Genomic DNA, 26,369 nt, shown 5'->3' with positions numbered 1-26,369 from the left:
AGCAATAAAAGCTGGTGAGACATGACACGATGGCACCATTAACCACAGTTTTCCAAAGCCCAGACTTGACTCACATGGCCCAAAATGTGTTCATGATTGAGGTGCCTCTGAGGTGGCTTCATTATAGATGGAAAACACAAGGATGCTGAAGTAGCTTTGTGTCCTGTGATACAAAGGAGGAGACGGCAACCAAACCATGCTCAAGCAGTGGCTTTGCTGGTGCTGCATTTCTTCCCTGCTAGCCTGAAACCACCTGGATGTGTTTAAGGTGAAAAACAAACCCTGTCTTTGAGTTTTCTTAAGAAAAATAGAATACAAGTAAATTCCCTAGAACCAAGAGATTCTCCACGCTCTCACCACTGGACTGATCCCTTTTTTTTTTTTTTTCCAACTGCTTTCAATGTATGGATACCCACCTGAAAAGCTCCATGTGATTACAGTGAGGATGCAGGCAGGGTAATGGTCCTGTCAGGAGCAACTTGCTTTGAATGCTGTCTACTGGTGCATCTCTGGAGAAAGGTGGATCCATCCTAAAGATGGGGTTTCTGAGATGTCCAGAATGCTGTTGACAGCCTGGAGAGGAATAGCTCCCAAGAAGATGCCAAAATTTGTTCTTATGATTTAAAAGTTTTGTCCCACCCCTCGTTTTTTCCTTTACCTAAGAATACATATTCCCTCACTATCCCTGATCCTAAAACTTTAAAAAACATTAAACATGAAAGCATTAATTGATAAAGATGCTGACAGAATGAACCTTTTCCAGAAAGTTTTGTCTGCAGTCCAGCTGCTGAAGGCAGTAGGTCTGAGTTCGTCCTAACTTCATATCACAGAATCACACAATCACAGTATGATAGGGATTGGAAGGGACCTTGAAAGATCATCTAGTTCAATCCCCCTGCCGGAGCAGGAACACCTAGATGAGGTTACACAGGAAGGCATCCAGGCAGATCTTGAATGCCTTCAGAACAGGAGACTCCACAACCTCCCTGGGCAGTTCTGCTTTTTGGAATTTCTCTGCTTGTTCTTCAGCAACCCCCAAGTCTTGGGTAAGTTCAAAGATGTTGATATCCAACAGCCCAAGAGCCAGTAACACTCTAATAGCTTTGCTCCTTCTCAGTGTGCAGATTCCTTACAGCCTGCACAAGGTAGAAAGCCACAAGCTGCCTATTTGGCCCTGTCAGTTTGGGAGGTGTGGGAAGAAAAGAGGTGGGAAGCAAAAAGGTATTTTGGGGCAGTCACTGCAAACTGCTGAGCAAAGATGGTTCTCTGGGAAAGCAAAAGGCATGTGTTGCCCCAGACAAAGGGAGAAAGTAGTGTGGTGAGGGAAAGAAATGAGGTGGAGAGAATGAAGCACTGAAAATCTGCAGGAAGGAAAAGAGGTACAGAAAAGCAAAAGGAGAAGAACATAAAGGGGACTGGGGTGGGAAGATGGATGAACATGTTAGATCTGTCAGTACTGCTTTGCCCTTTGGCCCACAAACCTGTGAGTGGAAGCTCAGTTTGGGCTGGACCATCATCTCCAGATGATGAGTGACCAATTATTTAGGGGCTCAGTGCCTCACTGGGCCCCCAGCCAGACCCAGATGTGCTGTCGCCCACCAGTATGCACACTGGCTTTGTGGACAGCATGTATGTAAGTAGGAGGTGACACCATCCTGGCGATGGGGCGATCCGAGTGGCCCAGACATAACCTGAGGGGTTCCTGCCAGGTGGTCAAATGGGAAGACAAGGAGAGAAGAAAGCATAGGGCAGGGTTGGGTACCCTGGCATGAGAGATGATGCAGGCAGTGCATGGGATTTGGTACAGAGAGAAGGGTGGAAGGATGCTTGGGGGGTGGGTAGGAGATAACTGCCACAATCTCCTGATGTGCTGCAAGTCCAGCCTGCAAACAGTACAAATGTACAACCTTTTACTGCATACAGTCGTAGGTAGTTTTCCCTTTTGACCCTTCTTCCCCTTTCTAGGTGGTCCCTCTCATAACTTTCTTAAAAGCCTCCTTTTAGGAGATGCTCACAGTGAAGCATTCAGAAGAAGAAAAAAACCCAACACCACCACAGAAAGAGAAAGCCAGGAGGACAAAACCAACACACAAAAATCCCCCAGCCCCCTTCCTACCCTGCCCCCAGAAAAAAAAAAAAAACCAAACAAAAACACCTTTCTGTGGTTTAGAGCGAGCGGAGGCTGTATTAGTTCAACTCCTATGAGAAAAAATTAGCACAAGCAGTGGTCCCTTTTCATGAAGCGGTGGCCAGGCCCCTCCTTCCCCTCCAAGAGCAGGGCTTTCTCAGTAATGAACAGAAACTGCTTTCCAGGAAAGCGAAGGTACAGGGGCTGCTCAGAGCTGGGTGACCTAGCGCAGCTGCGGGGACCGTGTGCCGCTGCTTGCAGGCTGCTAACCCCCGGCACCGAGCGGCTGTGCTCCCGTGCCCGGCGATGCTGTGTGTCGTGGAGGGTGGGGGGCCATGGCCAGCTGTGCAATGTGCACCCCACACAGTGCTGCCGATGTGCCTTCATTCCAGTCTGCAACACCATCTGCTGTCCTGGCTTCCCCCCACAGCTGTGGAGGGCACTGTGCTCGTGTGCTTCAGCCTGTGCTGCCAGCCCAGCACGGGGCTCCTGCACAGCCCTCGCTGGGCCTGAGGCTCGTGGAGCAGTGGGGAATAGAATCACCGAATCATTTTGGTTGGAAAAGACCCTCAAGATCATAGAGTTCAACCATTAACCCAACTCTGTCACTAAACCATGTCCCTAAGAATCTCATCTCCATGTCTTTTAAACACCTCCAGGGCTGGTGACTCAACCACTTCCCTGGGCAGCCTGTTCCAGTGACCAACAGCCCTTTCCGTGAATAAACTTTTCCTAATATCCAATCTGAACCTTACCTGGTGCAACTTAAGGCCATTTCCTCTTATCCTATCACTTGCTACTTGGGAGAAGAGACCAACACCCTCCATGCTACAACCTCCTTTCAGGCAGTTGTAGACACAGTAAGGTCTCCCCTCAGCCTCCTTTTCTTCAGGCTGAACAGCCCCAGTTCCCTCAGCTGCTCCCCATCAGACTTGTTCTCCAGACCCCTCACCAGCTTTGTTGCCCTTCTCTGAACTCTCTCCAGCACCTCAATATCCTTCTTGTAGTGAGGGGCCCAAAACTGAACACAGTATTTGAGGTGCGGTCTCACCAGTGCCAAGTACGGGGAGATGATTGCTGCCCTGGTCCTGCTGGCCACACTACTTCTGATACCAGCCAGGATGCTGTTGGCATTTTTGGCCATGTGAGCACGCTGCTGGCTCATGTTCAGTCGGCTGTCAACCAGCACCTCCAGGTACAGCAGGACAGAGAGATGCTTTGCTGGTGGCTGTTCAGGCTGCTGTGCCAAGGAAGGGTCTTCCCCATGCAAAGCAGGGCAGGTGGGCACAACCAGCTCCTTTCCCCACAGTCACATAGGCCCAAAAAGCTGAGATGAAAATGTCCCCAATCTTCCACTTTGGGTTTTTATAATATGCATGGTTATTTCTGTGAGGACACAAGTCTAGGAACTCCTAGTATGTTTATTATTGCCAAACTCCAAAAGCAGAGAAGTGGAAAAAAAGGAAGTACAGTTTCTGCTTGTTGCCAGTGCAGTTATGGCTCCATACATCTCCCTGGTTCATTGGAGGGAGGAAAACCCAGCAGTCAGCGACCTTCTAGGTTTTCAAAGAAAGCACCAGGCTGCATAGACTGGAAGGTATTAAGGTCAGATTTAAGCAGCTGCAGAGAAAAACAACAGCCTTTTTTAACCATACAGTGAACTGCTCCCTCACCTCTGAATCTGGCCTGCATGTCAAACACCCCAGAGCTGTAACAGAGGATGATCCATGACAGGGAGAGGAGATACCTGCACCAGTGGACTCAGGTGTGAGCTCCTGGGGGCTCTGTGTCCCCATAAATCTGTTACCACCTCAGCTAACTCCTCCTAATGTTGCTGCCTACCAGATATGGAGGGAGAAGCTCAGTTAGGAGTTTCATTGTGCCCATGAGGCCTATTGCTACTCCAACATTATCCCACATTTTCAGACCGCATTCCTGGAGTGCTGTCCAAAAATGGTGGACCTTTCTTGGAGCACCCCTGCCCTTGCTTCCCCAGAGTTGTTCCCCCATGCTGAGACAGGAGTTGATGCTGAACCCCACTCACAGGAGCCAGGCACTGAGTTCTGACCTGTGCCCACTGCTTTAGGGTTTTTCCCAAAGGAAACAAAAACCAGACGTCGAGAGGCCACCCCGAAGGAGTGCAGGGAGCAATCCAAGACGCAGACCCCATGGCAGAAAGGTCCTAAGCTGGACCCAGATGCTGGGGCTTCCTCAGCTGAGTAAGCTGAGCCTCTAAATGAAGAAAAACAACATTGAAGGCAAGAATGAGTATAGCAACGGGCTATAATTTTGAGAGTGGTTGTAGCAGAAGCATTGCAGGCTGGTACCATCTGACAGCAGTGTTTGTTGAACTAGACTAATTTCCAGACTGGTCTGCTTTCCTGATGATCACAGGACAAAAGACTCTATCACATTAATCATTGTTTTTTTATTAAACATCCCGTCTTAATTCAAAAACTGCCAATGGTTGGGAAGCTGCCACCACCCTAAGTAAACTGCTCAATTATTTAATGGCTTTCTTCACTATAAAATGTATACCTCATCTCTACACTGTTTTTTCTTGTACCATTGTTGGGCAGAGCAGCAATCCGAGGAGCAAAAACTTAATCCTACATAGGTGTATTTAGGCTTGGATCATATCAGTCCTAAGTGCTCCTCCTCCATAAGATGTCTTCCAATCCCTTAACAGGCCTTAGAGCTCTTGCAGGAAGCCTCTCCAAGTTGTTACGTTCCTCCTTGAATTGTAGGTGTCAAAACTGGGAATCCTTTCACATCAGTAACCACATCCATGGAATGAGCAGACACGATGTAGCCTCCTGCACTCTAATCTCATTACACCTGCTCCACATTCCCTGCTTATACATCTGAGGGTGGAATTAGACTTTCTGACTGCAGCGTTGCCCGGGGAGCTCACAGTCAGCTGCTCCAACACCATGAGTCAAGCCTTTGCTGGCGTCACTTCTTCCACAGGCAGAGCTGCCAGACCAGAAGTGTGGCCCACGTGGAATAACTTACCATTGGGCTGTTTCTAAAACACACGTTATGTGCTTGTACCAACTTAAACATTTTCTCGCTTGCAAGTCAATTTTCAATCCAATTACTGCAAAAATTGTTAATTTGTTATCATTATTTTTGTAAATAAAAAACTGTATCATATTCCTTGCTGCATCCCTATTACATCAACAGCTATTACATTTACCAGCCAAATCCATAACCCAAACCTATAACTTACATCTCCAAAAGTCACCAAGCAGTTTTATGGATTCTTTTCCATAAACACATGAGACTTGGCATTAACTAGAACTCTTCCCTTGTTTTAAATGATTTCTGTATGTGCTATTTCCTTGTTCTGTCTGAGGTCACTAAGGAGCTGGTAGGCCTGTAATTACAAGTGTCAGATTACTTCTGGTTTTCGCTATTATTTTGTCTCAGCATATGGGGAATCTGCCAGATTTTCCAAGTGAAAGAAGGTTAAGCCTAGACAAGAGCTGGCTAGAAACTCCTCTCCTTCTCCTGCTGCTTCAAACATTAAAATAGGTGCTTACTCTAAAGGTGCGTATGGGTTTTGGAGAGACCTGGAGAGTAGCTTGCTAGTTAACCAAAACAGGCCCAGGGGATGTGCACTCCTGAATCTGTCCCAAATATAAAAGACTTTCTGATAAAGGAGGAAATGGAAAGCTGAGACAGGAGTTTATTTGTATGATGGGTGCTCATATATAATTTATACGCAATAAATGTTTCTAGCTATTTCATTAGTTGCAAATAAAGTGATACAAATGTGCAGCACTTGCAGCTGATGCGTGGTGTGTGCCTGTGGCTGCTTCCAGCTCAACAGCGGTGGTTCATGTGGGGATGATTTAACACTCCAGCAGCCCCACTATCCAAATTCTGCTGCAGGTTAATCCCTGGAGCAGATGCACGCCACTTTTTCAACTGCTCATAGCTTGGCTTATTAACTTAAACAAAGATTTCCATTTAAACTATCACATTGGCCCCAGACTGTGCTGGATACAGAGCCAGCATCCATTTGTCTCTCTCGCCTTCTGCAGGGCTGGAGAGCTCTGGGACAAGTAGTGCAACAGGCACCTGCCTGGAGCAAGGGGAGAGAAGCCAACTTAAGCCATCACAGCATTTTTCGAGCGTAAAATGTCAGCAGCTATTTCAGTCATCAGAAACTCATTCACATCAGTGAAATTCAACATGAAATTAGGAAAAAAAAAAAACCAAAGGAAAAGTGCACCACATGAGGTACCCGGATGGGTCTGCTGCTGTCGAGTAGAGCCTGGGCTGGCAGAACCTCTTGGGCTGCAGAATGTTTATATGCTACCTCAATTCTTCCCACGTGGGCAGCTCATTTAAACCCTTGTGACTCCCTGGGACCATCTCCAAGGCAAGCAAGGCTAGTGGATGGGGCTCAAGGGAGGGAGATGTCTCTTGGGAAATGTCTGCAGGGTGCAAACCTGTGCTTCAGCCCCTCATTGAGGCCTCTCCTTTTCACAAGTCCTGTTCTCCTTCCAGAACAAGTCAAATTAGGGGATAAAGTACTCAACTCTGCAACCTTGTGCAGGGGGCAGGTGTGAGCGGGCAGCTTTCATCAGGCAAGGGGATATCAAGCAGTGTGCATGGCAAAGGGAACAAAACCCATGAAGGATCCACGCACTGGGGATGTGGTGGCTTCCTTCTGGTCATTAAGTGTTGCTCTGCTCCCGCTGACCCCACTGTGGGCTGCACAGGCAGTGCCTGCACCCAACACCAACAGCTCGGCACCTGCCAGATTTCCCTCGTCTCCTCGCAGGGATCCTTCCCCTGCTTGAGGTTGCTGGAGCAGGGAAGGAGCTGGTCCTTGTCTCAGAGGAGGAACCACTCTGTGGGCCCCAACAGCACCCCAGACCTTCCTGCTGCCTGGGACCCAGCATGCTGGGGCTGTTTATGTGATACATTTTGCCCTGGGATCACTTTTGTTTTCCTGTCTGCAGCATATGCCCACAATGTCGGGCTTTATATAGAGGTATATAAGCCTCTATATATCCTCTGGAAGATATCGGTTAGGCTGGCAATAGCATGCTTTTTTACTTGTATAACTGCACAAGAGAGTTTGGGGTCCAGGGCTATTACTAATAAATCACCATAAATAGATCAATACGCCAGTACTTCAGTGCTTGAATCCAACCAGCTACAGGGAATTTGTCCCTTGGTAGCAATCAATCTGCTGTACTTTAAGTTTCCTCACCAAATCTGCAGCTGGCACAAACTGATCAATGCTGTTCCAAGTCAGCAGAGCGTAACAGCTTTGCATGTCCCAGAGTTCACCCTTGCAAGTCTTCTCCTCACTTGCAAGGACACAGAGGTTAAATTACCCTTTGCTAAGTACATGGGGTATCTCTAATTCCCAGTTCTTACCACCAGGCCAGTGCAGTCCAGCCAACACCCCAGCACCTTGCCAGGTGGAGTCTAATTTGCACGTCCACAGGCAGCAATTCCACTGCAAGTAGTCTGCAGCACTAGAAGTAAATGCAGCAAAATGCATTTTGTGAGGCACCCAAGTTTGCCATGTATCCTGCACAGGGCTCTCCTCCTGGGGGCTGGTTTGCCAGTGATGCTGGGGGAGATACGCGGTATTGTAAGATGCTGGGCTGATCTTTTGGAGGGGTAAATCACACTGCTGGAGAAGACATGAGGGACCTGGAGAAGATTTCAACAACCTGGCATTGGCTTATAGGATGACAGTCCAGGGCTGCATCCCAGTGCAACCTTCTCCACTAGGAGCTCTATCCCCTATCACCTATTGCTGATGATTTCCACGAAGAATTTTTTCTTTCCCATGAGGAGGCTGATGGAGCCTCCTATGAGAAGTGACTTGGGTTGCAAGTCACAGGAGTCAGAAATCACTGGAGAACACACCTTTCCTTTCTGTGTGACCCAAAGCAAAGAGAGCCCAGATCCTACTGGCTGATGGAGTGGGGAAGAAGGTCCAAGACCTGTGAATGATGATGCACATACTACCAGGGTCAGCATTTACAGCAAGATCCTGGGGTTATCCCAAACAAGGCTTGTGCCTGAAAACTGGTACTAAGCAGAGGTCAGGGTGCCAGATGAATTTGGTGACTACCACATATCCACAAGCTCTATCCAGACCTCCAGGCTGTTAACAAGCTCCCTGGGACAGCTCTCAGCATGTAGGTCTCAGAGGATGTTGCTTGTGGGTACAAGTTCTCAGAGGTGAAGTGTCCCGTGCCCTAGGGACATGTGGCAGACAAGGCCCGAGGACCCTGGCATGATACCCTGCACTGTTGCTTGCATGGCTGGCTGGAAAATGCCACTGCCTCTGGTGGGTTCATTCCGCTGCTCGCCAGAGGTGGGCCGGGCTCGCAAAGATGGGCTGTGTATTGTGCTTCAGGTCTATGTGCCTGATGCTCTCTCCTTTTCCGATTGCAGTTAAGTGGCAATAGATTTTCCCGGCCAGGGCCTGTTGTCCCACCAAGTGCAGAGGTTTGTGCAAGGGGTCTGCAGCACTTCTGCTGCTGACACAGCATTCTCTTCCTCATGATCCATGCCATAGACAGTAGAACTGCAAGCCTAGCAGCCACTGCCTAACAATTACTCTGCTTGTTGTGAAGAAATCCCAGAAATTCACAGGAAGACCCTGCCTTCTGTAACAGCAGCAGCAGCAATTGATTATTGAGTGCATTTTAGAAATCTATTCTACCAAAAAAGAGCTGTCTTTTGCTTTTCATTTTCTGTAATCAGACACCCACCTCTCACAGTTGTAGGAAAGAAGCTGAAGATGGTACTGTGGCCTCTTTCCCTCCACATGGTTCCCCAGTGCTTCTGGTCTGCTTTCCTGCTCCTCCTCCATGAAGGCCTAAGGAAAAGCAATGCACTGGACTTTCCAAACCTATAAGAATTTATGTTCTGATTTCCTTTCTAATGGCTCACCTGGAGGGGAGGTTGTGAGCTGCACAGCTCTCTTATTTCTTCTCTGTGTTGAGTCCCCAAGGTTACCTTTCAATTACTGTGGTGCAGAGCCTATTTTTGCCAGGATAAGCTTGAGCTAGGCAGGAGAAACAGGCCTGTAAGCTTCTGTGCTGGATTCTTTCAAGCTCTGCAGGCTGTTCTGAAAATGTATTGTGTAATTTAGGAGACTGATGTGCTGAACTGAACAGAGAGTTTTCAATTGCCAATATAAAAATGACTCCCTGAGAACAGGCATTTGTTCTGCTCTATCCAGCCATTCCAGCGAGGCATCACACCGCTCACAGCGTGGTTTGACTTTGCTTCATTTGACTGCAAAGTCCTTGACTGAATGGCAACGGTTGTGGTCTGCGTTAGGCCTGGCAGACTCTGACCGCTGGAGGGAACGCGAGTCACCAGCGAGCAGTATTCCCAGCCGCACCGGGGCAGCGACTTTCTCGCAACCTGGTCTATGCAGCCAACCCCTTTCTGGGCAACTAATGATGAAAGCTGTGTAGAAAGCTCTCCAGCTGAGAGGGGTATGTTTTTTCGGCAGATGAGTGGAGCGGCTGAGGCAGTGCTGTGTCTCTGCCACAGCCTGGCCCAAAGCGCAGTCAGTTCACTGCGATGGGTCAAAGTACGGGAGTGTGACTCTCGCCCCTGGAGCAACGCGATTCCAGCAGGAGTTCAGAAGACTTTCTCCATCAGAGAGCGACAGAAGCTCACCACTGGTGTCAGGCACTGAGCTTGTTTGATGTCACTACGATGTTCCTGGGTCACAGTTAAAACATCTCACGCTGCGATGCTGCAGTACAAGCAGTTTCTATTATCAGTAATGTGTCTTCTGAAGGTAGTCGAGGACACAGCTGTACCTCCATGACTGCCACTCCTCACAGGCCCCTGTCAAGGTTGATCATAGTTCCAGACCATCCCAGCACAGGCTCTGTGTGAGGCACCGGCTGCCTCCCCACATTCCTCCCTGCCCCGGGCACCCAGGGGACACCTTGCAAGAGCTGGGTCAGGCCAGGGGCTCCCGGGCCAGCTGAAGGAGCTGGAGGCTGCCATGGTTTCACCTGTTTGTATGGGCAAGAGGCTCCGGGGTCTGGAGAATGGGGTAGGCTGGGTGGTTGTGACTGGGGGAACAGCCAGGCCAGGAAGAAATCAAGCAGGAGCAGCGCGGTGGAGGGTCATGTGTGCCAGGACGGTCCCTTGCTGTAGGGCCAAGTGGAGGTGTTCCCCATACCCCCACTGCCCCGTTTCCCCGCTGCACCCCCGGCGCCGGGAGGTGATGCTGGCAGACAAAGATGGCGGCATTTCCCCCTCCCTCCCCGGGCCGTGGGGCTCCGGGCCGGCGGAGCGGCGGGAGGCCGAGGCACCCCGGGGAGGCGGGGAGCAGGGCGGTGCAGCCGGGCCGGCCCGCCCCGCCGCCGGGCTGCGTCCTGCTGCCGCGGCCTTGCCCTGCTGGCCCGGGCAGACGGCACGGTAGGAGCGGGCCGGGGCGCAGCGTGCGGGCGGCGCGGGGAGCGGGGCCGGGGCGGCCGCCAGCAGCCGCGGCGCTCCGGGGGCTGCTCGCGGCGCCGGGCAGGGGTCGGCCTCCGGGCAGCCCTTCCCCTGGACACGGGCCAGCTGCTCCAGGGCGCCCTGAGGAGAAAGCCGGGGTGTAGCGGCCCTTCCCGCCCGCCTGGCGAGGCCCCTACCCCGGAACCGGGGACACTCGGGGCCGGAGCGCCGGCGGAGGCAGCCGGGCTCAGCCGGCAGCCCCGGTCGCCAGGCAGGTCCGTGCAGAAGGGGCAGCTCCGTGGTCACACCTGGAAGTCAGTTCAGGGTTGTCAGGATTAGGGCCGGCAAGGGCAGCCGGGGTCAGGCACAGCCCCGGGGTCAGGCAAGGCCGCTGCAAACCCACACCCACAGCATTGCTGGGGCTGGTCCTGGACTGAGCTTAAACAGAGCAGGAGGGAAAGATGCATGGGAGGCCCCAGGGTGGCTGATTGGGACCCTTAGAGTCTGTAAGTGCTCCCAGGGCCCTGACAGCAGCCTCCCCTCGCAGCCCACCTCTGTCCTCACACCCTACAGAGGCACCAGCTCAGGAGGGACTTGCTGTAGAGTACTGTGGGGCTTCAAGGGGCTAGTTAAGGGAGCAGAGACCCGAGGCAACTCTCTGGGAAGGGGATATGGCATGAGAGACTTGGGTATGGGGCCCCACGGGTCAGAAGGTCTCGAGGGTAAAGGAGAGATACTCACCCCAGCCCTGGAAGATCCCCAGAGCCTGGGTAGTGCTGGGGGGTTCGCTCAGGAGCCTTGAGTTGTGTTAAGGCCAGATGTAGCCCAGTGATTGCCAGGCAGATCGGCAGTGATGAGGCACATTTGAGGTTGAGCGGGTGTGGGTTGTGGACCTGTATCCTGTGCAGGGTCTCTGGCCCTGCAGAGTGCACAGGAGGGTGGCAGCAGTGACCTACTGTGTGGCATCCAGCCAGCTGCTCTCTCAAAGGTGCCGACTGGTGGTATGAAAGAGGAGAAACACCAAGGGAAACAAGGAGAAGGTGGTAACAGTCTAGTAATGGATGCAGCATCCTTATTCGCGAAATTGTCATTTTGGTCCGGGACAGGTGCCTGGCTGACTGCAGCCAGCTGGGGGAATTCCGCATGGTTCCCTCTTGCCAGATCTCCTGCGCCTTCTGGTCGGGTTGCAGCTGCTGCAGAGACGCAGAGAGGCAGCTTTCCCCTCCTGTGTAGGGAAAGCTTGTTTCTTCCTAGAAGCACTGTGAGTACGTGCTGGGAGGAGGATTCCCCAAACAGGCAGGCAGGGACAACAGCCTGGGATGTTGAATGGGGAGCTATAAATCAGCAAGCTGCTAATTAAGACCACAGGAGGCTGGTGAGTTACTAAAGACCTTTATTACTGTTTTCAGAGCTCTGGGCCATTAACAAGATCCCTGGGACCTACTCTGAGCACGTGGCTCTCCAAGGGGCATCACTTGTGAGCACTTTATTTTGGGCATGTTCTCAGAGTTGAAGTTCCCTGTGCCCTGGGGCCATGTGGCAGCCAAGGCCTGGGGACCCTCTGATGGACACCCTGTGCTGTGCTTGCACGGCTGGCTGGACAACGCCAACACCTTTGACAAGCTCATTCCACTGCTTCCCAGAGGTAGGTCTGGCTTATCAGGATGGTTCTTGTTGTGTTGCAGGGGCTGCACATCTGATACTCTCTTCCTTTCAGATTACTATTATGTGGCAATGGATTTTTCTGGCCATGGTTGGTCATCCCACCGACCTGCAGGCTCCCCTTACCATTTTCTGGATTACGTGAGCGATGTGCGCCGGGTGGTGGCAGGTGGGTAGCTGAAGGGACCCTTGAGGAGATGTCTGTGGAGGGGGTGCTATATTGCTCCTGCTCCTTGGAACAAGCAGGCAGCATTTACTGCCAGGAGAGGGGTCAGTTCCCTCTGGCTTCTCCCCAGCCTGATTTTAGCTGGTGATTTGTGACCACAGATAAAATAAGCATCCTTATTTCTTACTATTTTCTGAGCAGAAGAAACAGTAAGTCCTGGGAAGCAAGTGCTTCTATACTAAAAAGCAGTAGTAGCCAAGTGGTGGATCCAACTAAATAGTTCTGCTTGACTGACTTTTTGTAAGCAGCCAGTGACCTCTGACAAGTGTGAGCTGTAAACTGGAGACTCTTCTGGTTCCCTCTGATGGCAGCTTGCTGCTTGCTTTGATATCATACAAAGAAATCCAAAAGCCAAGGTGTCTTGGGCTCCTGATAACTCCTGACCTAACTGACCATCTATACGCTGATCTTGTGCATGTGCAGTTTTGTGGCATATGCAGTTTTGCATCCCTCATTCTGCATACAAAGAACCTCTGGAAGTTCTTTGGCGTGCCAGAATGTAAAACACGTCTTTCAGTGAGGCATATTTCAGATGGGCAGCACTGATGAAGCAGTATGTTCCCATAAGACTTTCAGAGTGCCCTAAAAACGGATTGAAGAGCCTGATGTGCTAAATTGTGCAGAGAGCTTTTACTTGTGAAATAATCATACTTTCCTCAAGACAGCAGACCTGGCTCTGTGTCCTCAGGGTTCTTGCAGAATGCCCTGCAGGAGAACGCTCTGTCAAGGTCTCTCTCTTCCAGCAGATGCTGCCCAGCCAGGCTCTCTTGGTTCGTGCCAGTCTCGTGTCTGGCAATGAATGGGGATTTGCTGTAGGTTGTTTGCCATACAGAGAGAGCTTGAGAGCTGCGTGACTTAACTACCAAGGAAATGAGGTGGTGGATGCTCTTTTTTCTTTAAAACTGGCCTACTTAGCCACCTTGCTTCTGGATTAGGAAGCAAATTAAGCAGTGCAAAAGCCCTCCCAGGAGAAGGGGCCCATGTTGGTGGAGAAGCAGTGAGATGCCGCTGCTCTGGTTTCTAACGCAGCTCTGTCTGTTTTTGTCTGTTGCCACTTAGCCTTGCAGTGGAGACGGTTCACCCTGATGGGTCACAGTATGGGTAAGTGGCTCTTGTCCTTGTAAGCTGTGAGATTTATGGAAATAGGAGTAGATAATTAATTTACAAGACATGCTGCCAGGAGCTGTGTTGGAATATTTATGATGTTGTGTCAAGTAGCAGGTTCTTGCTTGCGTGATTCAAAAATCTGTGCCCTTGTTTGAAATGCCTCTGCTTTCAAGACCCCGTAGCGGACCTTTCCCCTGCCCCAAGGAGAGAACAGTGGTGGGCGAAGAGGGGTAGTCTGTGGCAGGAGAATTCGCAGCAGGCCTTTCTGCCTGGTTCCCACAAGGCCACAAAGCCTGGGGACAGCAGGGCCCTTCTTGGTGGGTCGTGGAGCTTGCTGAGGGGAACGGGACTCCAGGCTCTGTCCCTTTGTGGCTGGCACATGATTGGGTTTTGCTGTGATTTGGGTTCTGCTCCTCAAGGCTGCTCTGGCCGCAGCTCACAAGACCTGTACACCACAGGGTTTTGAGTAGTAACTCCTTCTTGGCCTCTCCTGCCTGAGGGGGATGTGAACGGTGCAGGACATGGATTCCAGCTGAGCAACAACCCTGCTCTCTGCCTGCATCCTGCCTGCTGGGACAGCTCTGCTTTGTAGCTGGGGCTCTGTCCCTTGATACAACATGCATTTCTGCTTCTAAGGCAGCTCCTGCTGTGGGGAAGGGGAGTTTCTGTTACTGGTGGGTATCCTGTGCATAACCGAGCATCCTTCTCTCCTTTGCAGGTGGGTCTGTGGCAGGAATGGTGAGTAAAGCATCCTTTCTTCATGGGATTTGTGATTTTTGCATCTGAAATAACAAATGGGAAAGGAATGGACAGGCTGTGTGGGACTTGGATCTCAGGGGAGGAGAGGCCCTTCCCTGACCCTATCTCCAATGTATCTGGACAAAAACATCACTCAATCCTCAGCTTTTTTCTTTCTCTCATATTATTTCATCTCTCCTCAGTTCTGTTTCCTTTATCCTGAGATGGTGGACAAGTTGATCCTGCTGGAAAATCTTGGCTTTCTGCTAGCTCCAGAGGTTAGATTTCATGTTTCCTTCCCCTACCTTTCTAAAATAAAAAATAGATGTATTGTTTTCTTTCCCTCATTTGTTCAGAGAAAGCACTGATGTGACCAGTTCCTGGCAGGTCACACAAGTCTCAGAACTCTTCCTTTTGGCAGGCACAGATCTGTTACTTGTTGCATGGACTGAGGTCCCTGCTTAGGGTGGCCCTTCATAATAGTTTGGGTTGGAAGGGACCTTCAAAGGTCATCTAGTCCAACCCCCCTACAATGACCAGGGACATCTTCAACTAGATCAGGTTGCTCAGAGCCCCGTCCATCCTGGCCTTGAATGTCTCTGGGGATGGGGCATCTACCACCTCTCTGGGCAACTTGTGCCGGTGTTTTATCACCCTCATTGTAAAAAATTTCTTCTTCGTGTCCAGCCTGAATCTCCCCTCATTTGGTTTAAAACCATGACCCCTTGTCCTGTTGTAACACGCCCTGCTGAAAAGTCTGTCCCCATCTTTCTTATAGGCCCCTTTTATGTACTAAAAGGCCACAATAAGGCCTCTCTGGAGCCTTCTCCAGGCTGAACAACCCCAGCTCTCACAGCAGAGCTGTTCCATCCCTCTGATCATTTTTGTGGCCTCCTCTGGCCCCTGCCCAACAGGTCCATGTCTTTCCTGTACTGAGGGCTCCAGAGCTGGACACACAACTCCAGGTGGGGTCTCACCAGAGTGGAGTAGAGGGGCAGAATCACCTCCCTTGACCTGCTGGCCATGCTCCTTTTGATGCAGCCCAAGATACAATTGGCCTTCTGGGCTGCAAGCGCACATTGCCAGCTCATGTCCAGTCTTTCATCCACCAGTACCCACAGGTCCTTCTCCGCAGGCTGCTCTTCTATCCCTTCATCTCTCAGCCTGTATTGATATGGGCGGTGCCCCAACTCAGGTGCAGGACCTTGCACTTGGCCTTGTTGAACCTCATGAGGTTTGCATGGGCCCAATTCTTGAGCTTGTCCATGTCCCTCTGGATGGCATCCTGTCCCTTGGGTGTGTCAACTGCACCACTCAGCTTGGTGTCATCTGCAGACTTGCTGAGAGTACACTGGATCCCACAAGACGCTTGGTAGTTCTCCACATCCTGCAATCCCTTAGCACCAAAATTCACTTTTCTGTGCCATGCCCTTGTACAAAGGGAACTGGAACCTCTGTCAGCTGAAGTTGTCTTTTTGCCAACAGCTTGTTGGGTGACCTGGGTGGAAGACCAGTGGATTTCTTTTTCTGTTCCTGGCAGGACATAAAGCTACATTCCCAACCTGCCATCATCGCTACCAGATGCTGGGGCTTTGATTGGCAGAAGTGGGACAGAAGCCCAAGGTCAGAGAGACAAAAATTACCAGATTTCCCTTGTTCTTTCAAACAGTTGTCCTCAACTCAAAAGTGAAGTAGGAAGGGGCAGAAAGATTGCAAAGTTAAAAAGTTACTAAGTTCTTTACAGCAATGCTTAGCTTTCTGTTCCTACCTTGCCTTTTAAGTATTGTTCCCTTTTCCCCAGAAACAGGCATTTTTAATATGACGTCCATAACTGGTACCAGTTCTGAGGGATGTTGAAGGGTGAAATGCCCTCTTTTACCCTCTGATAGGGGGTAAAACGATTCAGAAGAGGGGTTATTTCTGTTCCCTACCTCTCTTCGTTTCAGGACACTGAGGCGTGGCTGAAATCAAAACGGATCATGATTGACAGATTACTGAGTCTAGAGGCAAAGCAGCAAACTCCCAAAGCACGCAGCCCTGAAGCAGCATTGCAGAGGTGGGTTCCCATCTGTCCTCTTCACCTGCTGCTGGCCCTCACCTTGGACAGAGTTACAGCTGCATGAATGAGAAATGGAAACTCTCTGTGCTTTCCTTGTCGAGTCCTCTGGAATCTTAGCAAGACCTTTTGCTTCTGCTGCCAGAAGCTGCTGCTTCTCCCTGCTCTTTTCTGAAGCAGCCCGAGCGCTCGCTGTCACCTTGTCATGCCATTTTCGCTTCGCTTCCTCCCTTCTCCAGCAGCGCAATCTCTCTGCCATGTCTCCCCCCAGGCTCTTAGAAGCAAACAGACATCTGACAGCAGAGAGTGGGGCAATCCTGCTGCAGCGAGGAGCAACTGAGACACCCGCTGGTAAGGGGCTGCGCGGAGACCGGGCTCATCACAGCGCTGGGTGTGGGAAGGGAGCGGTGCCACCAGCCATTGTCCTCCGCAGGGTACAGGGTGCCCTCCCTACGAGTTTACACAGCCCGAATGGGATCAATTAGGTCTGGAGGCAGAGCTCTTCACTCCCAGCAACTGGCATTGAAAAAGAAATGTGAAAAAGAAATCTGAACTAATCCTGTTCCGCTCATCTTAAATAGTCTTGGGCGTATCCCAATGGTGAGGAGAAGGAGAGCAACTCCTGCTTCGGTGAGACATGAAAACTTCTCTAGTTTTTTGTTTTTTTTTTTATTTTTTATTCCAGGGCTGGTGTATAACAGAGACATGAGAGCCCGTACGGTGAGCATTGCTCTTCTGATGTGCCCTCTGCTGCTTATGAGCCCTGAGCTTACAGAAAACTCAGAGATAGTGAAGGCCCTGCTCACTGACCCCAGGCCCTGCTTCCATAATTCCCACACCTCTTTTAAATGCTGCTTTTAGAAGAGCCTGCACTCAATCATTAACTGACTCAGCTTACAGAGTCACTGGAAAATGTTACAGATTTTTTTTTTAGCAGTTCCTCTGTCCCAGGGCCTCCTGGCCACATTTCCCTGCCATTATAACTTGTCAGGCAGCAGATGGATAGATGCTTTCAGTCAGCTGCTTTGTCAGGTCACCCATATAAGATGGGGAGAGAGAGTGGAGCAAAGTCCTTTCATTGGATATTTTGATAGCTTTGTGCCACTTTTGAGCAAGTAGAGTCTCCTCTACCTGTGCTACTGCCAGGCTCTGAAATTCAGGGTAGTGAACTGTCTCCTTTTTAGTAAAAGGATTTTTGAAGCTTTTCTCTGCTATGAGATCATTCCCACATGAGCTGCATCCCAGCAGGCAGCGTTGTTGGCAGCCCTGAAACACAGCTGGACAGAAGGAGCCTTTGCAGAGCCAGCTACTCTTGCGCGCAGCCTGGCCGCCTCTCATGTCCCAGCACAGCTGCTTTGGGGCAGCACCTGCTTTTGCCTTCAGAGCCACTAGCGCAGTGGGGGTCGGGGACACCCTCTGCCCGCAGCTGCTGTCCCTGACCATTGCCACTCTCCCTTTGCACCTGCAGCAGAGTCAAGAGTTCTTCACGGTGGAGCAGTGCCTGAAGCTCCTGCGGAAGATTCAGGACCGTGTTCTCATCATCGTGTGAGTGAGGCACAAGCCAAATCAACTCTCCCTGCAGCCCTGGGTGGGGGGGATGAAGGTTAGAAATGAGTTCTCTGCTATTCCCTCTGCAGTGGCCACCCAGACCTTCAGAGCGGTTGGCACAACAGTACGGCCTCACATGGGAGAAGCATTTCCCAGTTCCCCACCCCTGCCCTGGGCTGGGCTGCTCCTGGAGCAGGCAGAGAGCAGCCAGCATGTCTTCCTCAAGACTGGTGCTGCACTCTGAGGCTGGGCCTCCTTGGTGCAAGGCTGGCTGAGGAAATGCTGGACCTGTCCTCCCCACAGCATCCCACAACTTTCTGTCCCTTGACCCTATAGCAAGGGGGCCATCCTGGCAAACGTGACCCTCCACAGCATCGCTCCTGTTCACTTTCCTCCTGGCCTGACGCCCCAGTCACAGCAACTCAGCCTGCCCCCTTCTCCAGACCCCAAAACCTCTTGACCTGAGCAAACAGATGAAATCACAGCAACCTCCACCTCCTCCAGCCAGTCCTAGAACCCCCAGCCTGACCCACCTCTTGCAAGCTGTCCCCTGGGTGCCTGGGGCAGGGAGAAACTGTGGGGAGGTAGCCAGTGGCTTGCACAGAACCCTACAAGCTGTTAAGCTGTCTGGGTGGGTAGCTGGTTCTGTCAGTCCTCTGTGTTTTTTAACACCTCCTTGGAGGGCAATATGTGCCAGGCTCTAGCTACCTTAGGTCCTGTGTAGTGCTGTTAAAAAAGATTCTCTAGGAAATGAGAGGAAGTGCTGGAAGTTGAGAAATGAGGTGCAGTTTTGGATTCCCTGGTCTGTTGAAACCATAAGAGCTTCAGGATTTTTCTGCTTGGCTAGAAATGCAACATCATGGGGAGGACAAGTCATCTAGGCCATAGAGAGTACCCTTTGAGCCTGCAATGTCACCTTGTCCCATCACCTGCAGCATGGTAGGCGACAGCATGATCTTAGCTCTGCAGGAGGTCTAATGCTGGCTTTTCCTGGAGGACCTCCCTGGTACCTCCCTTTCCAAGCAGGGCACACCCTGTTCAAAGCAGCAGCATGGAGTGAGGAAAGGGACAGAGGGGAGTTGTTGAAGCTGGTTGGAAGGAGAAAGAGCAGAAGACAGGGTGGGGGCAGGGAGGAAAGTACTCGGACCAGTTAAGGAGCAGCCCTGGGGGGATAATGTTTAACTAGTCTCCACTCTGATATGACTTGGCAATCACCCAGGTTTTAAACAGATAGTTTGATAGAAAATGGCTGCTTGGCAAAGCTGTGCAGTGCTCCTCTGGCTACCAGGTGTGACCCTGTGACCCTGTTCATGAACAGCCTGGAAGGGGCAGTTGGGTCTGTCACCCCACTGTCTTGGGGACAATGCTTCTGCCCCAGAGAGCAGCAAAGACAAAGGGAGGCACGCTGTGTGCTGTATTGAGCCTTGCCCTTGCTTTTCAGAGCACGAGATGGACTCTTGGTACCGCGCAAGCTAGACCACAGCAATCACTATGTGAAAGCCCTGCAGGAGGCATTCGAGTCTACTCTCAAAGAGGTGAGAACGTATTCCATCCTTGCATCTCTGCTCTATGCACCACCAACCTGGGAGCTGCAGCGAGGAAGCAGCTCACCTTGGTGGACGTTGTCCCAAACCGCACAGCCCTCACATGGGGGGAAGCCAACTTTGCCCCTGCTGCCAGTCTCAAGTCAGTAACTGCCCTCTGGACCCAGCTCTTCCCTAGTCTCCCATCCCTGCCCTGCTTCACCCCCACCAAGTGCTACACAGCAAGCAAAGCTTGCCTGAGGGAACACTTTCCTGGCCCATATCTTATTGTGTCTTCTCCCTCCAGCACATCCAGCTCATAGAGGTGCCTGGGACTCATTTTGTGCATCTGAACGAGCCTGAGGTGGTGTCTGGGATCATCAGCAACTTCCTGACAGCGCAGAACGCCAGAGCCAGGCTCTAGGAAGCCCTCACTGCTGCTGCAGTCCAGGAGAACAGGGAGCTCAAAGTTGCCTCTGGAGAAATCATCACCATTCCTACCTCATATCCAACATCAGCTTCATTATACCCTTCCCTAAGACTCACCTCACTGTCACTGCAGGGCGGAAACAAGCCTGCTGGGGGTTCCCTGGAGGAGAGCTGAGCAGAGTATCTCAGTTGTCAAAGGGAAAAATGAATCCCTCCTCCACTTGCAGCTCTGGGAGTGTGGGGATAGATGCCCTGAGCGGCCTTGCCTTTGCTCCCTCCTAACTTGCACCCTGAAATGGAACAGGAATGCAGGCAGGGGAATCCTCTGTAGGAGCAGCCCCAGCTGTAGCACTGTGAGACACTTGGCTCGTGTCACCTCCTCCCTGAGGCTGGTGTGACCCACCTCCTTAGACCTACTGAAAAAAAACCAAGAAAGCATTCTGCTTCTCTCCGTGGGTGTCTGAGCTCAGAGGGCCTCAGTGTCTGTTCTCCTCTGAGAGCTGCTGCTTGTTTAAAAACCTGCTCAAATAAGAGCTCACCTGGGCATAGAAGGTAATTTCAATGAACTCTGAGAGAAGGAATCACTAATCCTCTAGCTGAGGCAGCTGGAGAACTACTAATAATGGAAAAGGTGGCAGAGATTATTTCTGTCCTAGATAAAGATTAATCTCCCAGTGTTAACTCTGTCTTCTTGACTGTATAGGAGAGTGAACATTCTTTCTTTTGGGTTGTAGCTACAACTCCAGTCTTCAGATTTTTACATGCATTCTGCTTTAGATGTGTCATATTAAGGATCCATCTGTCTCCTTAGTTAAACTGATGCAAAAACATAACAGAAACAATCGTACCCGGCAGTCTCACCCTGCAATGGAGGGTAAATGCGTTTTAACTCAGTTCTGTGGAAATTACCAGCATTTCCACCTAAAACTTGCACTGAAACCCATATCAAGGCTGCAGACAGTAAAATAAGTGTGTACAACCCCTTTCTGATCACAGTGTATGCTGGGGTGGGCAATCATTAAGTCCAAGGCTGCACAGATGTTACGTGCGCAGAACAAAACCACTGCCCTGCAGCTGGATGTGTCTGTTGCCATCCTTACCTGCCTCCCCTGAGGGGCTGGTGACAGGTTAAGTGAAAAAAGGCCTTGGAGGGGCTGGTTTCTCCCTCCAAAGCCAGGTTGATATCTCATTTTTTCTAGTGATGGTGCTGAACAGCAGACGTTCCCATAGGCCACAGCAGACATGGCTGTAGAGGTCCAGGCACAGCTGGAAGGCTGAACACCTCAACACCTGGTTGACAGGGAGCTGCCTGGGAGGGAAAACCCGAGGGAAGGGGTAGGGCTCTGTACCACACCACTGATCATGGCTTGTGACAACAGGTCTGGGAACTCCCCAGTTGGATCTTCCAAGGTCACTTCCCTCCTCTTCTTCCTCACCTCCAGAGAACATGAGCAAAGGAGCTCTGGCATACAAGCCATGGCTTTAATCACCACGTTGGCAGGCAAGCAGCCGTCCCCCACAGCACACCGAGGGTGAGAGAGATGCCTTCCCCTGTTTTTAAAACATAGCAGCAGTTTATTTACAGTTCTTCAGCCACTCCCTGCCCCTGCAGAGGCTGTGCTGGGTCAATCCCAGCTCTTGCCACACTTTAGGAGGCTTTGGGTGGCAGGGAGATACAGGTTGTCACAGGATGTGCCTCAGCCCCTTGACCTGGGCACCCTAGGCAGGGGTGCCGCAGGGCTGGACCATGGCCGGGACAGCAGGAGGGTACTGGTGCGAGTGAAGAAAACTCCCCCTCCAGCGGCAGCTGCTGGGATCTCCCGTTTCAGATCAAAGTGCGGGGACAACATAAAGCTGCCTCAATTCCTTGAAATCCTTTGGCACGTGGAGTCCACAGGCATCTCTCCAGCACAGGCCTCTGAGAACACAGCTCAGTACGGCCGGAACTTGCGCTGGGCTCGCATCAGCGCGATTCTCTGCTTGTCCTCCTCAAATTTCTTCCTCAACTGGGCAATGTCTGAAACAGGCAAAAAGAGGACAGGTCACACAAGAGCAGCAGATTTCCCTCTCCTAGGGAGCTTCACTTCCACGCACCGGGAGGGGCTCAGTCCCAACACTCGCAAACACGCACTCCCCAGAGCGGGTCCTTTTGCGCCAGGGCTGAGTGCCAAACTGGGGCTCTGGCTGTTCATCTCCAGCAGTGCTGCAGCTCCCTCTTGGGGAGCGAACAGGCCAGTTTTCCCTTCCAACTGCTGCCTTTGTGCAGACTGAAGAAACATCTAATTGGAATGCCACGATTTGTGCACTCTCCTACAAAATATTCCAGCAGCCTTTGCGAGGAAAGGTGGTGGCAAGGTGTCCCCCGAGAGCTGGCAAGGCCATTGGCACAACCACCCAGCCAACTGTTCACCTCCACTGAAGGAAGAAGGAGGCTCTTAGGGCCACAGGGTGAAAGACAAGAGACATGGGCAGGGGTAGGAGAAGACTTGGACACTCACGCTCTCTCTTGGACTCGCGATGCTGCCAGGCATAGAAATTGAGCAGCTCTTTGCGGGCCCTTTTCTGCTTCTCTCTCTCCAGCACCCGCAGGCTGGCAGCCTCTGTCCGGGGCAGGCCGGGCTTCCGGCCCTTCCGCGTCACCTTCACCCAGCCTTCCTCATCTGGGACACCCTCCTCCTCGGCCGCTTTGGCTTCTTCCTGTAAAGACAGGAGGGTGATGCGGCTCAGTGCAGACGGGCTGCCAGCCTGCCCGAGGCATGGCTCCCCCACAGCGCCCCTCACACATGTGAAAGTTACAGCTCCTGCTTCTGCACAACATTTGAAGGAACATGCAGGACCAGGGGTGCAGGCATTCAGCTCTCAGTCACAACACTGCACACCAGCCAGGACACCATTTATTTGTGATATCTACTGTAAGCCCTGGGTGGAAGGGTCAGGTGTTGTGAACCAAATCAGGGCCTGACTGCTCACCAGCAACTGGGAGCAAAACAACCCTGCCAACCAGCGTGTTTCCTTCTGCCCTTTCCACGGAGGCCAGGGCACCAAGAGACCCTCTCTCTTCCCTTCTTCTCCCCAAACCACCTGTTCAGATGGGTTCCCCCTCAGACTGGCCTCACCTCTGCTATCTTTTCATCGTAGTCTTGCATGTAGGCGTCCACCTCAGCCTTCAGCTCCTCCTGATCCACGACTGAGGCCCCATAGTTGGCGATCCACTCTGAGACAGAGAGGGCAGAAGTCAGCAGCGGTTCCTGTTGGAAGCAAGCCCTGGTGCGATGCCTTTGGGCAGCTCTAGAGAGAACCACTCTGAGCATAATATGCTCTGTTCCCATTCCTGTTCTGCCTCCTCAGTGCCACAGCTCCATCAACCCGCGGTCCAGGCCACAGCCAGTAAGCGATGGGAAGAGCTTGAAACCTCCCCAAGCGGGAGCAGACCAGCCTTGAGCCCAAGAGATAAAACATTCAGGGCCGCACTCCTGTCAAGGGGTCATATCTGAAGTGCTGTCATCTTGACAGACACCTGGTGCCTGTTATTGAGTGCAGATTCCATTCTGAGGGCAAGACACACCCGGTTTCTTTGAATCTATGTGATACTGAAAAGATGTCAGGAAAAACTGCCCTTCTGTTGTACCAAGTGACCCCATTCTCCCATAGGGTCACTGGACCAGACTACAACATCCAGTACAAGAAGATTGCTACTACCTTGTGAATAATAAAAGCAGGAAAATGAAATGTTGGATGTCACCTGGCTCAGTACAAAATGGTGAGAATTAATCTGGGACATGCAGGGCAGGATTCAGCGAGGAAGTGGCATAGTTTTCCCCCAGCACTAGCTATCAGGACAATAGCTAGGCCTGACTTACTGCTAATGCCAGTTTTCACAGGGTGACTCTCTGTTGATATCAGCAAGGGACCTTCCTGTGACAGGGCCTTGGCTGCCTGGACACCAGATGGCTTCCTGAACACCACGTATGCTACGTGAAATCCCTACAAGAAAAAGACACCCAGGCCCGTCAGATACACCAGGGAAACTGATGACGCAGCAAGGAGCTGCAGTACAAATAAGATACAAATAAAAATGAAACCACAAGTTGTAGTGTGATGCCAAAAAAGAAAAATTATATATATATATATATATATATATAAATAAATAATATAAACTCAAGTAATCATGTCACCCAGTCCCCCAGATGGTTTTCCCATATCACAGAATCACAGAATGTTAGGGATTGGAAGGGACCTCAAAAGATCATCCAGTCCAATCCCCCTGCCGCAGCAGGAACACCCAGATGAGGTTACACAGGAACATGTCCAGGTGGGTTTTGAATGTCTCCAGAGAAGGAGACTCCACAACCCCCTTGGGCAGCCTGTTCCAGTGCTCTGGCACCCTCACTGAGAAGAAGTTTCTTCTCAAATTCAAATGGAACCTCCTGTGTTCCAGTTTGTACCCATTACCCCTTGTCCTATCATTGGTTGTCACTGAGAAGAGCCTGGCTCCATCCTCATGACACTCAGCCTTTACATATTTATAAACATTAATGAGGTCACCCCTCAGTCTCCTCTTCTCCAAGCTAAAGAGCCCCAGCTCCCTCAGCCTTTCTTCATAAGGGAGGTGCTCCACTCCCTTAATCATCTTTGTTGCCCTGCACTGGACTCTCTCCAGCAGTTCCCTGTCCTTCTGGAACTGAGGGGCCCAGAACTGGACACAACACGCTCCAAACAGTACCAATCAGTTCTTGTGATCTTTTCCTGTTTTGACCATTAAAGCATCAGCATCCCCCCTTCCGCGAGCTTTACCGTTACTGGTTTGCGGTTGAAGTATTTGGATGTCAGCTTTTCTTTCTTCTCTCCTGGCTCTGGCTTCTCACAGACATCCACCGACTGGACGTGCCCGCAGCGGGCGAACAGCCTCGACAGAGCGTCCTTCACACAGAGAAAAGACAAAACGAAGCGCACAGTAAAGCAGGAGGCATTCCTCCGTTCCCACCCAGCCCCATAGCACCGACTCCAGGGGCACCGGAGGTGCTCCGGGACCCCCGCCCGCAGCCTCCCCGGCCCGCCCGGCCGCACTCACCGGCCCGCAGTACGGGGGGACGTTGAGGACGAAGAGAGTACGGCGCGGCGGGTGCACGGCGCCGGCCCCTTCCCGCACCTGGTGCTCCTTCACCAGCAGGTAGTGGGGCGAGCGCTGTCGCTCTCCGAACTTCACCGCCAGAGCTGTGGGCGACGCACCGGTTAACGCCTCCGCCACCGCCCCGGTCCCTCCCCGCCGCCCCGGCCCCCTCCTCACCCGTGTACCCCGGCGGCGCCGCTCCGGCCACACGCGGCACGGCGGCCGCCATCTTAGCGCGGCGGGAAGCGGCGGCGCGCAAGGGACGCCGGGAGTTGTAGTTCCCGGCGGCGCTAATGGCGGCGGCCGCGCCCTCGGGGCGGGAAGAGCCGTGACGGACTCGCCGCCGCCCGCTGCGGGAGGGAACGGGAGACTAGGCCCGTCCCAAAACAACGGTATTAAAACAAGGCGAAAAAGCGTCAGTGAAAGTAATGAATTACAAAGAGCTGACTCACCAAATCAACACTATCAGAAGAAATGGTACACGCAAGAGTAATGAAAATGCACCAGACAAACTTACACACTGCAGCATTGCTGTCAAGTCAGCGTGTTTTGGAAAAAACAAAGGAAAAAAATAGAGAAATGCTATGACAAATTACCACCTGTCCTGACCAGACATATTGAAGTAGTGGAAGCAATCAGCACTTCATATGCAGGTTTATGATTTCTAACAGCCCAGGGGAAAAAAATAAATTAAAAAAAAAAAAAAAATCACAAACTTCACAAACATGCTGCATGAGGGCAGATGTGCACAGATGTGAGGGCAGAGGGTGGTAGGTGAGCTCAGGGGAATGCAAACAGATCATGGTGACAGCCAGGACAACGGGGAGCTGCTGGAAAAGGACCGGGAATAGCTGGTTCCTCTTCTTTCACTGCCCAAAGCCACCTTGTCAACTATTACAAGACCAAGGTAACTTCCAGAGCTGACTTTCTGAACAGGCAGAACAACGCACACCAAGACATTGCTGTACGACAAACCATGGAGGGGTGTTTAGACAACCATTGACTCCAGCAGTTAAAAAGAAAGAATACTGCCATGACCACAGAGCTAGAGAACAGAGCCACTCCAAGGAAGTTTGTCCATGTCATCGTAATTTCTCAGATCACTTAAACACAATGCACAATTTCACAGCAAGTTACAAAGTGCATTTTGCTATTTGGCTTTTGGAATGGACACGTAAAAAAAATATCCTGAATGCTCAAATCTCCATATTCTCTCAGACGAGATAAGATACATGCTCACAACACATGCAGTCCTCACATTTTCACAGCTTTGTACCCAGCTGATAATTATAGTACCCTACTTCACTTAGAACAGTTACCTTGATTTTACAACTCTATTTTTGTTTTATAAAATTACTTTAAAAAATACTAAGCTGTCAATAACAAAGGCC

At 51.3% G+C, this 26,369-nt stretch overlaps 2 protein-coding genes and 1 long non-coding RNA gene across 8 annotated transcripts; 1 reads left to right on the top strand and 2 right to left on the bottom strand.

Moving 5' to 3' along the window:
* Positions 1–4,539: 4,539 nt before the first annotated feature.
* On the bottom strand, positions 4,540–11,614 carry LOC110362888 (uncharacterized). 2 transcript variants are annotated; one of them, XR_002420577.2, is made up of 3 exons: positions 11,321–11,614; positions 9,065–9,979; positions 4,540–8,990 (listed from the first exon to the last, which is right to left on the bottom strand). It is a non-coding gene; the product is annotated as an uncharacterized LOC110362888 (long non-coding RNA). The 2 variants fall into 2 exon arrangements; XR_010468891.1 differs by having other exon boundaries at positions 4,540–9,979.
* Positions 10,384–20,849, top strand: SERHL2 (serine hydrolase like 2). Of its 5 annotated transcripts, none has more exons than XM_065045563.1 (12): positions 10,390–10,561; positions 11,989–12,224; positions 12,297–12,410; positions 13,527–13,568; positions 14,293–14,312; positions 14,516–14,590; positions 16,259–16,368; positions 16,640–16,719; positions 17,054–17,088; positions 17,837–17,913; positions 19,358–19,451; positions 19,747–20,849. In XM_065045563.1, the coding sequence occupies exons 2-12, from the start codon at positions 12,077–12,079 to the stop codon at positions 19,861–19,863; spliced, it is 912 nt and encodes a 303-aa protein (XP_064901635.1). In that variant the 5' UTR covers positions 10,390–10,561; positions 11,989–12,076; the 3' UTR covers positions 19,864–20,849. The 5 variants fall into 5 exon arrangements, with proteins under 5 accessions (XP_064901663.1, XP_064901659.1, XP_064901635.1 ...); XM_065045571.1 differs by lacking the exon at positions 10,390–10,561 and adding an exon at positions 10,568–10,854; XM_065045579.1 differs by lacking the exon at positions 10,390–10,561 and adding an exon at positions 11,614–11,840.
* A 480-nt stretch (positions 20,850–21,329) lies between these two features.
* On the bottom strand, positions 21,330–26,056 carry RRP7A (ribosomal RNA processing 7 homolog A). The gene is made up of 7 exons (XM_065045598.1): positions 25,156–26,056; positions 24,940–25,082; positions 24,663–24,788; positions 23,729–23,852; positions 22,985–23,082; positions 22,367–22,565; positions 21,330–21,885 (listed from the first exon to the last, which is right to left on the bottom strand). The coding sequence occupies exons 1-7, from the start codon at positions 25,205–25,207 to the stop codon at positions 21,800–21,802; spliced, it is 828 nt and encodes a 275-aa protein (XP_064901670.1). The 5' UTR covers positions 25,208–26,056; the 3' UTR covers positions 21,330–21,799.
* Positions 26,057–26,369: the final 313 nt, after the last annotated feature.

The sequence above is a fragment of the Columba livia genome, chromosome 1, assembly GCF_036013475.1.
Source record: "Columba livia isolate bColLiv1 breed racing homer chromosome 1, bColLiv1.pat.W.v2, whole genome shotgun sequence".
Classification (NCBI taxonomy): Eukaryota; Metazoa; Chordata; class Aves; order Columbiformes; family Columbidae; genus Columba; species Columba livia.
This window is presented reverse-complemented; position numbering and strand designations above follow the sequence as displayed.